This window comes from Idiotropiscis lumnitzeri, chromosome 2 (genome assembly GCF_059441095.1).
Source record: "Idiotropiscis lumnitzeri isolate Australia: NSW breed Sydney's pygmy pipehorse chromosome 2, RoL_Ilum_1.0, whole genome shotgun sequence".
Classification (NCBI taxonomy): Eukaryota; Metazoa; Chordata; class Actinopteri; order Syngnathiformes; family Syngnathidae; genus Idiotropiscis; species Idiotropiscis lumnitzeri.
Window position 1 is genome coordinate 3,943,489 of NC_142392.1, and position 13,403 is coordinate 3,956,891.

The 13,403-nt window shown below is 42.9% G+C and overlaps 1 protein-coding gene across 3 annotated transcripts; it reads left to right on the forward strand.

The window, feature by feature from the left end:
• The first annotated feature begins 1,477 nt into the window (after positions 1–1,477).
• On the forward strand, positions 1,478–12,846 carry LOC148341333 (ninjurin-2-like). 3 transcript variants are annotated; one of them, XM_088288282.1, is made up of 6 exons: positions 1,478–1,658; positions 10,582–10,718; positions 10,880–10,959; positions 11,649–11,814; positions 12,105–12,190; positions 12,517–12,846. In XM_088288282.1, exons 1-6 carry the CDS (start codon positions 1,563–1,565, stop codon positions 12,678–12,680), a joined length of 729 nt encoding a protein of 242 aa, XP_088144408.1. In that variant the 5' UTR covers positions 1,478–1,562; the 3' UTR covers positions 12,681–12,846. The 3 variants fall into 3 exon arrangements, with proteins under 3 accessions (XP_088144408.1, XP_088144407.1, XP_088144406.1); XM_088288281.1 differs by lacking the exon at positions 12,517–12,846 and having other exon boundaries at positions 11,649–11,837; positions 12,105–12,228; XM_088288280.1 differs by lacking the exon at positions 11,649–11,814 and having other exon boundaries at positions 12,035–12,665.
• The last annotated feature ends 557 nt before the right edge of the window (positions 12,847–13,403 follow it).

Sequence of the window (13,403 nt, forward strand, 5' to 3'; positions counted from 1 at the left end):
CTTGGGTCACTGGAAATGACAAACTTGCATGGTTGAATCTTCTATTTATATAAAAAAATATATTTTAATGATTGGATTATTTATCGTGCGAGAAAACAGCCCCTTTTCATGATTCTAATGAATTCCGACGCCCACTGGCCGATATCAGGCTCGCTCGGGCGGGCCGTGCCAAAAATAACACGCAGCCACTAATAAAAGCGCTTCCCATTCACCCCTAGCGTGAATGAAAGAAGCCCGTGTGGCAGGTTGCGCCGGTGTTTCGCAACTGTTTACACATGCGTCGCATTGCTACACCTTGTGCTCAAGTAACACAACCACAAAACAAAAAAAAAGTGCACTTTGAGCCCTTCGGAAAAAAAAAAAAGGGGGATTAGCTGTCAAAAACATCACGCTTGTTGCCGTGACGCTTTTCTTTAACGATTATCAAAGAGTGATCGTAAAAAAAGGTCGAACGAGAAGCAACTTGCGGAGCAAACAAGGCGGAGTGGCTCAACTCTCGAAGTTTCTAGGAATGATTACAGAAAATGGTGGGCGGGCTGGCGTGGTATAACAACCTCTCATTTGGGGATTATCTTGGAATCTGCTGCTATAATAGTCCCCAAAAAACAATCCGAGTGAAATACTCCTTTGTGTGCTGACAGGACAGACAAGAGAAGCGAGGAAAGCCATGAAATGGAATTTGCGGAACAGCCCGAATAAAACTTTGACATTCCTGGTTATAAAAAGGACTGAAATATGTTTAGAGCCGAAGTTAGAAGTTACGCAATAGTATTCTTAGTAAAAATATTGAATTTAATAATTTTTTTTTGGCATGTCACGCAACCGGTTGTTCTTCGAGTGTCATTTGCCTGTGATGCATTTTTAACGCGACACTTTCACACAATTGCTTTTCAGGAATTAATCCGAACGCTCGTTAAAAGCAACAACGAGAAAGCCATCGTGTTGCATGCAAAGGGAGGATTATGATGTTTTTTTTGTTTTTTTTTAGGTACAATTTGATGACATAAGACACACGAAATATTTTCCTCCTCACATCTGAAAAATTCCTGCCTGGTGTACCGCAAGGTTGCGTCTTAGGTACCTTTGCATTTATTGCAGATTACATGAAGATTAACGAAAGACGCATGCAATAAGTGAGATGCATTTCTAATGCGACACTTTTACACGATTGCTTTTCGGGAATTAATCCGAACGTTTATCAAAACCAAAAACGAGAGAGCCATACATACAAGGGGCGGATTGTGGATTTTTTTTTTTTAGGTACAATTTGATTGAGTAAGAAAAGTTTCTAATGTTTAAAAAAAACTCCCTGGTGTACCGCAGGGATGCGTCTTAGGTACCTTTGCATTTACCGCAGATGACATGAAGATGGACTAAAGACACATGCAGCAAGCGAGTGAAGAGCGAGAGAAGGGGGAGTCGAGGGGCGAGACTGGGATGAGGTGAATAAGCTAATTGTTTCTGCCACTGTGTCCTCGGCAGCTTGGTGCAATTTCCTCTCATAAGGACCTCTGCCCTCGTCGTATTTTCAGTGTGCGTGCTCGCCCGCAACAGGCCTGATTATGCAGGGACTCGGAAAGTCAGATCGCGGAGACCAAGGCCGAGACATGGACCTGACGTCGCAGAGATCCACCATGCCGGTCGGCGGTCCCCTGCAGGTTAGTGACTCGCTCGTCTCTTGTGATGTGACTGATGCGTTGGGGCTTTGCCGCCGAGCCGCGGTATGTCGGGCCTACGTGATAGCTGAGGATCACAGGAGCTGCAGAGCGGCTCCCGGGAGGACCCTCTGAGCATTACGCGCACTATTTTGAGACAAAAGCCACGCCGGTGACATCAATCAAATATCAATTAGGGCCCAGGTGCCAAGGCTAATAATGCACGCTAATGTAGCGACGGGTCAACAGAACAGCTACTCACGAAAAGAGGGTCAAGGTGGGGTCGGCTGCCTTGAGCCGAAGCTTTTTGTCAGATGTCTTCTCATTTTGGACTATTCCAAACTTATACCTCTCCGGGAAAGGTTTTTTGGAAGGACACAAATCAAACATGTTGGATGCAGAAGAACTCGCTAATTCCCGCCCATTTAGCCAAGATGGATGACTCGAGTCACATGACTTGACTCGGACTTTGAAGGAATTGCGACTCACTTGGACTTAATCGACGTGACTTGACTTGACTAACCCATCAGCAGGCTGCGATCCAGACTGAGCAAGGTCATGTGACTCGACTTATTGACGACTCAAAGTTTAACATTTGAGACTTTCGCAAAAGCGATTCAGTCCCACCTTCGCCCCGTTGGTCATCCATGTCGTATCCATTTTGCACACGCATGCACTTTTTTCCCCCTCCATGGCTGTCAAGGTCCATTTTCTGTATCAGCCTTGCTTGCTCCCATCATGCAACAGGCCTATCAGTTACTCGTATATTTAGCCACACGGTGAACAAAGTGCTGTTACTCAACAGTTCTGCGTACGCGTGAGGGTCGATGAGTGGGTGAGAAAAGTCACAGGTGGGATGAGAGCGAGGAGAGTCCGTGTAATTAATGAATAAAAATGCGCAGTCGACGTTGAAACAAACGGATCGGGACATCTGGTCCTTGCAGTTTTCTGTCGAACAAAATCCCAAGAAAAATCAAGGAAAAATGCCTGACAGACCGAAAGGAGCTTCCAGGTTGATCGAGTTTGTTGAAATGTCATCAAAATGACTCTTAATGTCGCAATTAAGGACTCGGCATGCCAGTGGGAAGATGACGTACGATTAACGGGCAGTGAATGGTCATGTTATTTTATCTATCAGCTGGATGGCAGATGTCGTTGTAGCTTGTGAATTGCGAAGGTTCATCACTTCACCCTCCATTTAGCGGCTATGAATGCTGGCGCTGTTCATTCATCCCTGTTTTTTTTTTTTTAGAATCATTGCTGCCTCATGCCTTGGGTCTCACACATACCCGGTGGAGTGTCTAAGAAGGGAAAGGAAGTTTTATCTTCGCTCACTAGGTAGCCCAGCAGCAATTGCCAGCTTCTGCAAAATGAATTTTGACGTCTATATCCGTCAATGGGAGTGAATGAGTAAAGAAAGTGATCCTCTTAATTTGTTTGCGGTTTTCATGCTGGCGCAAAGGTGTGACGAATCTATTTCCAAGGTGCGAGGGCTTTGCACCTCTCGCCCACTTTCTATGTATAGTGCGACAGTGACGGGGCGTCGTGCACTGACACAGAATTAGTCGGACTTACGCGGCCTTTCCGAGCATGACGGCGAGGTTTCAAAGTAAAGAGGTGTCGTTCAATATCACGGCTCGATTTTGCACCCTTAAAACCACACTGAAAAGCAAAATAGGGAATCACAGACGTCACGCACGCGTGAGTGCTTCTTACGTCATACTAGCTAGCGACGCTCTGCAGTTGGCTAGTGGCTACTAGTGCGGCTTTAAGGTGATGGCGAAACATCGGAATTAAGTGCTTGGGTAAGCGACAAGAGATGTTGCTCATACAAAAAAAGTGCAAATGTTATTTCAAGCCTGTTAACTCAGGCGTGGGCAAACTACGGCCCGGGGGCCACATGCGGCCCATTAAATGTTTTAATCCGGCCCGCCCAACTTGAAAAAAATTAAATGAATAAACCTTGTTAATGTTTTATTTTCTAAATACAAAATTAATTTTTCATGACTGTCGCCTTATCTTTCTTCCCCTTCCCACTTTACTCACCTCCCAGAATCCTTGGCTTCCTTCTTTTCACAATGTATTGTGCGTGTGTGTCCCCAGCTCCTTGCATGGCAACTGTCACATTCTGAGCGTGAGTGTGAGGAAGCAGAAGGGGTGTGTGTGTGTGTGTGTGTGAGTGTGTGTGTGTGTGTCTACTCGGTATTGTTGTGGGGCGCTTTGCAGGGTATATAATGCCCCCCCCCCCCAGAGTGGTTAAATCCTGCTCTAGGTGTGGTTGTTATGTAAGAGATGTGTCATTTATAAATGGTGACATAACTGTTGCCGTGGCGACACGCCTGTTGTAATATTTGTAAAATATCTTGATCCCGCTACTGTGTTCAGTCCGTACATCAGAGGATATCAAACCAAGCAATAGGTGTCATATATTGTAAATACGCCCCCTAGTGGCTTTAAGACTTGGTTAACTCATTGACTGCCATTGACGGCTAAAAACGTCAAAGATTTTTTTTAATTTTTTTTTTTTACTCGGTTAATAACCTGTTTTCACTTTAATAACAGACAGACAATGACGCGCCGTCAATGAACACTTAATCCACTTGTTGACATTTCTGCTAGCTTCTTCCTCCGCAGCTGCGGCAAATAGTCCATAAATTTCCAAAGCGCTCCGTTCTCGTGCGCCTGCACTCTTGTAAATGGGAATTTGTGCAAAGCGTACCCAATAAAGCGTCCGGCGATTTGTTTATTTTAAAACCTGACTGATAAAATCATTTTTGTGCTAACCCTCCATCGTGTCATTCTTCGACTCCATCCCTCTCCTGAGTGTTTTCTTTTCATTTCTGGAAGGGGGAAATGACAGCGGATTCATGTTGAGTCTCCAAAAAAAAAAAAAGCTTAATGGGAAAAGAGCCCCTGCTGGCTTCCCTTGGAGTGTCGAAATCAAAATGTGTAGCAGCAAGCAGACCAGTCCTATTGCCACTTATTTAAAAAAAAAAAAAAAAAAAAAAAAAGGACTGGATTTGGAACTCTGAATACATTTTATTAGTTCCCATGAGCCCCCTCTGCAAACATATTTAGAAGCACCCTTGGGCGGGGGGGTCAGGGTCATTCAGAAAGATCCACGTGACCTTTGACCTCCTCAACCAAAACAAACAAACACGGTTCCATAAAGACTCATTAAAAAAAAAAACATCAAGGGCTGATGTATTTAGCGTGATGTATGTATTTGCCGTGCGCTGGCCAAACCGTGCGTCATTCCTGAAACCCGAGTAGAAACGAGTGGAAAGCACGTCGTGGTGTTTATTTGAGCCCAAAATCAAACGGGCTCCAAAGCGGTGCTGACAGGAGAGACATGTCTGCACTCCATCATGCGCTTTTTCTGATAGATTCAATCTGCACGCGGGGATGATCTAATTGTGTTCAGGGACGTTTTAGGCGGTGATCATAGATAACGGATTGCACTCAAAATCAGGATGCTCACGTACTGTAGTATCTGTGATTTTTGAGTGCATTTTGCTTTCATACGGTTTGTTCAATAAAGCTTCCACCTTTTTTGTAACTTAATTCTTTTTAAGGTACGCCGATTACACCGATTAATCCAATTTCGCCGATTCTACGCAAAATATCAGAACCCCCTCATCCATACAGTTCCGCTCTTGTTAGATTGCGCAGTAAACAAAACAGGCTTTCCTTTGTGTCACGCAGACAAAGATTGTGTCACCATGTCACATGCTCACATGTGTGTGCGCAAATGTTTGTTTAGTCAAAACACCGCCTTGCACAAATGTGCATGAAATAAGATGCCAAGGGTGTCGGCTACATGGTCACGGGAGTATTGTTATATGCTTGGATATTAATAAGGTTCGGAAAACAAAAATGACAAAAATCTATCACGCACGTTTCAAACACAAGGTAACACAATGTGCTTCACATAATTAAAAATTGAACATTTGAGGAGCCAGCGTAGCACAAATGGGCTGAACAAAAGGGGTTCATAGATTGAGCCTTGAGGAACCCCGCATCATGGCCATTCTATCAGATTTAAAACTTGTAATGGTCACAAAATAACTCTGAGTAGGACTTTAAACCTACAGTACTGGCACTGATACTGGTTTCGACATTGATGCATTTCCAGTAAAAATGCATTCTCAAGCCACACAAACAGAGAGGAAGGAAGTGTGTGTTGTGGACCCCTAAGGAAGGCCCAAAACATGAAAGCCAGGAAGGGTGATGGCAGACCTTGTAATTTTTTTTTTTTTTTTGTGCCAATGAAAAACTATCCCGAAAGAGAAAGTTACGCAAAAGCTGGAGCCTTCTGTTCACACACCACACCTCCACCTTGAGGGCACTAAAGCGTATGCGCTGTCCTGCTAATTACAACGTATGTACGCACGCACACATTTCATGCAGGAATTTTGTTTGCGGCTGTTTGGTCTTGTTTGCTTTGGATACACACGCTAACGCCGCAATTAGATTTAATCCCTTCAAGTTGTCAAAAAAAAAAAAAAAATCTTTTTACACAATCCCGTCATCATGATCTTGTCCAAATTGTGCTTCGCTGACTACTGTATTTTCTACATTTATTAACAGCCCAACGAAGCACGAGGAATTCCAGCTATTGCGCTGACGTGCTCGAAATCCGTGCGTGCGCTCTCCAAACACGCCTCGGCCGTAATAAAAACTTCCAGCAAACGCTCAACAATGACTAGTAAATTTTTCTTTTTTTTTTTTTTTTTTTACAGCCCTTGCAAATCACGCCGCAGGGAACGCGGGGCTGTGATGAACATGCCATTGTGGCGAGAACATTTGTACTTGCCGTCATGTATGTTTGGAAGCAATAAAGCTAAGTTTAGATTTATTTGATAGAAGCAAGATGAGCAGGATCCCAAGACTAAATATGGACCGGGACTTGATCACTGAATCTCATGAATTACCGCCTTTGAGTCATGTAAAACTAATCCTGTAGACACAATTGTGAACAGTAGCTAAAATAGTGTACGCGTCATATAAATTATTCATAAAGTATAAGCAATAACTAGTGAAAAATGTTTGACTTTTTAAAATGTATTCAAATGTCACAACTAACAAGAATCGACTACTTTTCTCAAATGGTCGTCCCGAGTATGAGGAAATAAAAATGTGGCGTTCCACAGGGGTCAATCCTTTGACCACTTTTATTTAGTACCCATATGCTACCCCTTGCTCCGATTATGGGCTAGCATATCGCTAATCATACTGATGGAGATTATGGATTAATGCAGGCGTGGGCAAACTACGGCCCGGGGGCCAGATGCGGCCCGTTAGATGTTTTAATTTAATGAATAAACCATATTAATGTTTTATTTTCTAAATAATGTGTTTTTTTTCAAAGACACAAATCTTAAAACCCATTGTGGCCCGCCAATCAAGATTTTTGCCCACCTCTGGCTTAATGTATGCATTTTTTTTTTTTGGTTAGTAAAACACTTCAAATTGATTGTGTGTGAAGTGCGTTACAAAAATAAACTTGCTTTACATGTGAGCGTCAAAATAGGCCGGTCGTGCTGCTATCCGACAGCTGTGGGTTGATAAGGAAGTCACCTTAAAGCCTTGTCAACTGCGCTTGAAACCAGTTAGAAACCGTTGACATGCATACTCGTCATTCTGCACAACTCATCGCTTCTCGTCAAGCCAGGACATTTTTCGCGCTATGTTTGCGTTGCCATTGTTGCCATGACACTGTGGACTGTATATGGTGCAAGGCGGGATGGATGGATGCCTCTTGGCTCCGCCCACTTGGCACGCACCTGCACGCACGATGGTCGCGCGGCCTGGAGCTGATGTCATGTGCTTACGCAACGCACTTGATGTTGTGACAGCGGAGGAGAACCAGGAGTTACACAAACATGCACTGCAATTCGTGGATCCAGCGTCAAGTATCAACATATTTTTACAGACGAGGGGCGAGGGTTGAAGCGAGCAAATTAAAATAAAAATAAAAATAAGGGTTCGAGGTTGATTTTAGTCCGCGAATCGGATCTCGTGCATGGGATGAACCGACTCGCAAAACGGGCCATAAATTTTCTTGATGTGAATATTAAATTGTTTTATCCCTTGTAGTGCGTTTTTATAGGACCCGGGAGAAATGCATTTTTTTAACGAGAGGGACAAGAAAATCCCTGAAAAAGAAAGTCTAAAAATAGAATTTCCCTTTGACAAAATTGAAGACTCCCACAGCACACATATGCGCAAATGTCTGCAGCTTCCTTGGGGGGGGGGGTGCATACTGAAATCGGATCTATCCATGTAAAGTGTCACCTCCATTGAACATAGTGCAGGAAGCAATTACGACTTCCTTCCAATCATGCGTAACAATAGTGGTGGACGGTATGTGCAAAGTGCGAGACGCGCCTCGCCACTGCACAATGACATTGATGTCCATCAGCCTAATTTTTTATATTAAAATATGTCGCAAATAGTACCCAAGATTCTCAATTTGACCCAAGGCATGACATACACACCTCGGGGGCGAGGAGCAAGGGTCACCCACTCTTTGGTTGTGAAGTGTGTCAAACGTGGGGCTTGCGGGCTTGACACCAGTCAGGTTCAATGAAAAGTACTGAGACTTAGTGGTGGGGGAAAAAAAAAAACAAATAAAAACGGAATTGCAGTTGGAGTGATGGGAGGACAAGCGCTTTAAAAATAAAAGTTACTCCACTCCTTGCTGGAGGGGCCCCACTATTGGCTATTAAAGCAACCAATCAGAGCGCAGGGGAGGAGAATTTCCTGTGAGGTGAGGGGGGGGGGCTTCCATGTGGTTTTATGTATTTTTGTGTGTGTGATGCAATTTAAAGCGTACACGTCTGGCGTGTGTATACTCAGTTTGTGAGGGAGCTTGTTTGTGTTTTTTGCCGATCGCTGCTTTTTAGGGATGTAGGACTTTTACGAGGATTCCGGATTTCTAGGAAGAATTCCGTGTATAAACACACCCACTCCACTCGACTTAAAATATTTCCCCCCTTCTGCTTTTGCAGACATTAAACCGCAGATCTAAAAATCAACAAATTAAAAAAAAAAAAATCGCATTTAAATGTTTTATTTGTGCATAAGTGTGAGAGAGAAAGTGCTGACCTTTGGCTACCACCTACCATGGCTGTAAATAATGATCTGCGAGGCTCACTGTACCTGGCAGGCAAAACTCAGGGCAAAATAAATAGAGAACCATTTAACTTAATCCGGATGAAAGCACTCCGACTTGTTACACTTACGTTGTTAAATGAACGCACATGTCCGTGTAGGACATTCCAGCGTTTGGTTTATGCGTGCGTGTGCGTTGGTCGTCAGTCCAAAACCTGATGTTGATGGAGTGAGACCGCAAAACTCCTGAGAGGGGAGGTGATGGACGCGAGCCAGCACATATACAAACATTCTATACATACTTGGGCCACTCGCTGCATTTCAGCCTGACTCCTTTTTTTTTTAAATGTCTCAGGAAAAAAAAACATGGCAAAAGGGGATTAATGGGCAAAGTAAATGTGTTTAGCATATTTGTCTTACAATTCTAGGAATGGCAGGATTTTTTTCTTGGAGTTTTTTTTTATTTGATTCAAACTGGGCTGGAACTCAAATTGTAAGGAGGGATGGAAAAAAAGACTTCAGCTATTTTTTTTTTACACAATTCCTAGAAAATATTACAGAACTGCCCTGTCTAGAAGGAAATGTGTCAGCTGTACTTAGGTGCAAAAAGGAAGTAAGCGCGGTATTAGTAATCATCAGTGTTGGTTACTGGAAGCACTTATGAACACATAAAAAAATTAGTATTTATGGCATATAGCAAAAAAAAAAAACTATAGTCATGTTCACTGCTTGCGCAATTGTGTGTTATGGTTTCAGCTCATGATTTTGCTTTTTAGTGCACATGGTAAACAAAGCTGCGGCATGGTGCTAAATTACAGTGTCACATAAAAACAGCCATGGGGTAAAAAAAAAAAAAAAAACTGTGCCATGAATAAGCATCGTGTTTATTTTTGGGAGCCTTTCAGATGAGTGAGATCATAAAGAAGTCAAATGTCACTTTTCATGTGCTGACGCTTTACATGCCATTTACTGTATGGGTCTTCTTAAACATCTCAATTTGTGGTGCATGACGATAAAAGTCTTGGGTAAAACGATCCATTTGTGGACAGAATGTTTGCTTCTGCAGCCAAAACGTTGAGTAGTTCAACATGTGGATCAGCAGACACAACTACTGAAGAAGAAAAACAGGCCCCATTGTTATGGGTGGTTGCGTAATAATATGCCATATGTTTTTCTTGAGAGTCATGCACATTCTGTTCCTCGCCTCGTATTTCCTGACTTACACATCAAAAAATATGCACGTTCAAATAAGGCCATGCTGAAACTACCTCATAATTAGGGATGTGTCAAAACCACTTTTTTTTTCTTGCTTACATTTGAGTACTCACCACGTGACAATGTCATTACTGTGTGTCTTGAAATTGTGATGAAAATGTACTAATCAAATCTTTTTCATGCACACAATACTGTCACTCAAATCTCACACGTTTTAGAGTTAAAAAACATTATGAAAATGACCTGTTGTAAGCAGGACAATACTGCCCTCTTTTGGCTGCTTTTATATTGCATCAACACGACTGCTCGTTCCTGGTGACGTTATCTTGGGCAACGCTGCTCTCACGTGGCAGCTTCTATATTACTTGTTTTTGCAACTTTATCGTCCACAGGTCACTTACCGTAATTTCCCGTGAATAATACGCAATTTTTAGCCCCTAAAAAAATATTCAAAATCCAGGGGTAGTATTAAAAACAAGTAGTAAAAAAAAAGTTTCAGTTTCGATTTTTGCTTATTGTGTGAAGGCGGAGGCCTTCACACATATGTTATTTATTATTTTCATCATCTATTTATTTTTTTATTTTTTCACCATAGGGTGGTCCGCCCTCCAACCTGAACATGAACCTGTACGCCACCAAAAAGACTGCAGCCGAGGGCATGCTGGACATCGCTCTCTTCCTGGCCAACATCACACACATGAAAACCGTCATTGAGCAGGGGGCGGGATACAGGTGTGAACCCACAAGCAATTAGATCATTCGTCAATTTGGCAAAAAATGGACATCGAAAGGTCAACTTGGATAGTCTTCAACAAATGGAAGGATGCAAAGGTGTTCCTAATATAGTGGCCAGTGTATGTAGACGTGTTTTTTTTTCTCGCTTATCTTTTCAGGTACTACGCAGCCGTCCTGACTCTCATCTCCTTTTCACTGGCTCTCCAGATAGTCGCCGGGATTCTGATCATTATCATCGGTGAGACAAGATCATTATTCATCCGTCATATTAACAGACTAAACCACTGACACCTGTAATACGCCATGCACGAAATGCAAAACTAACCCAAAACTGCTGGCGATACTATTTAGAGATCTCTACGTCTTGCCGTAGCTCGGCGAGACCTCAACGACGAGGCCAACCACAAGCGCCTGGACAGCCTCAACAACTACGCCACCGTCCTCATCTTCCTCGTCTTCGTTACAAACATCTTCATCACCGTCTTTGGGATGGAGCGGACGGGGCTCTTTGCCAGGATGCACTTTTAAGTCCCAGGGATGCACTTTTTGGGGGAAATCTTAATGCTCTAATCACTATTAATGTTTTTAACCCGGCAGGATAGTGCCAATAGGTGTGTGCGTGTGTGTGGTGCGCGGGCTCCCTCTAGTGGCGCTCAAGCAGTACAGTATTTTCTTTAAACAAGTTTTTTGATAAAAACAAATCCTCCATCTTGTTTTTTTTTTTATCTTTATGAACATTGAGGCCTGCTAACTACTGTATTTTAATGTTGTCCATTATGTTGACACTTTTGAAAACTACGAGTTGGTAGTTGCTGTAAAAAGTTTGTGAACTTCTGCAATAGACCAACCACATATTCGTATGGGTGCGTGTGTGTGTGCGTGCGTGTGTGTGTGTACGTGTGTGTGTGCATGTGTGTGTGTGTCCAGCTCGTGTCGAGCTGACCCTGCTCCCCTCATACCAGCGGCTCTTAAACTTCCTCAACAATCTGACCACGGGCATCGTCTTCCTCACCTTGCTCGTCAACGTCATCAAGTCCGCTTTCGGCACGCAACGCAGCTGCCTGCTGCGGTGGTTGTTTCAACGTTTTATACTGTGAATACGGATTTATTTCAAAGGTGATTGTTTAAAAAAATAAATTTCAACAAATGCAGGCTCTTGTGTGGGTGCTTTTGCAGTCTACTTGCTGTCACTAGAGGGCGCCAAAGCACTGATTTTGATTCAAAGTCCTTTAAGCGTGTTGCTTTATTCTAACCATACAGTACATTATAAACATGGAATATGTGTACGTGTGTGTGCATGTACCCTACGTCAGTCCTCCTGCGTGTGAGATTTTTGAACCACGTGTGCTTGTGTGTCTGTCCCTGCACATGTGCGCATGGCAGCACGCAGGGACCTGAACGTGCCGTCCAATCAGAGACGGCTGGACTACCTGAACAACTTAGCCACGGGCGTCATCTTCGTCACCACCGTCATCAACTTCTTCATCAGCTTCTTCGGGTCCAAGAGGACGGGCTTCTTCCGTTGGCTGCTCGCTCGGCTGCACTTTTGACCCGCCCCGCCTCCCAAATAAAAAACGCACAAGATGCATAAATAAAAAAAAAGTGCTTGAGTGTCATCATATTAATTTTAATTCCTTTAACCAACTGATGGTAAACATGCATTTCCACTCTACTAATTTCATGTGAATGAGTTTTGTAAAGGTGCATTTTTTTTTCAAGATTTATCACCGAACGTGATGAATAAATGTATGCATAAAAACAGATGTATTTTTTTTTTTGCACGTGCGTGTCACAGGGCGCCGGGACGTGAGTAACTCCGGCCTTCAAAAACGCCTGGACTACTTGAACAATGTAACCACCGTCATTGTGTTCATCACGACGGTGCTCAACTTATTCATCAGCACCTTTGGTATGCAGCGCACAGGACACTTCCCGTGGCTGATGATGCGCATTCACTGACTTTCTCACCAACCTAGAGAGAAAAGGACGGTGTTGTTATCACTAAGAAGTTGCTAAACTATTAATTGTTGGGGAGTTTTGGAGGAATGTTAAATTGCAGTCATCCTCGATTACTGTCAAAATAACATTGTATTCCATTATCAAAATAAAATCAAATGGCAAGCAATCATGTGTTGTGAAACTTAACGAATCAAATGATTAATAAACAGCATTTGTTGAGTTGGAGTTTAAAAAAAAAAGTAGGCCAAAGACACTGCGGCAGTGGAGATGGGAGCTCTCGGTGCAAATGTGTGTGTGTGTGTGTGTGTGTGTGTGTGGGTGTGTGTGGTGAACTTTAGCCAGCAGACTATATATATTGCAGCTGTCTGACTGACTGGCGCCCAGGGAACTGGGACACTCCATGTGTGTGTTTGTCTGTGTGTGTATGTGAGTGTGTATAAGGTCAGCGGGTGTCAAAGTTGGAAGGATTTCTTTGAGTGAAGTGGAGCTGATGGCAAGTCAGCAAGGTATAAATACTTTTTTATTGGGTTTATTTGTCAATCTATACTTCAGTTGAGTTTTTATTTTTTTGGGACTTTTTACATCGACATCTGTTGGTGCCATATTTTGCTTCTCTGGAGGGTGGCATTTGTTCACAATTCTAGCTGTTGTGGATTTACTTTTGAAATTGAGTATTGTTTTATTTTTGTTTCATTTTAAAAAATATTTGTTATCAGTTTTTGT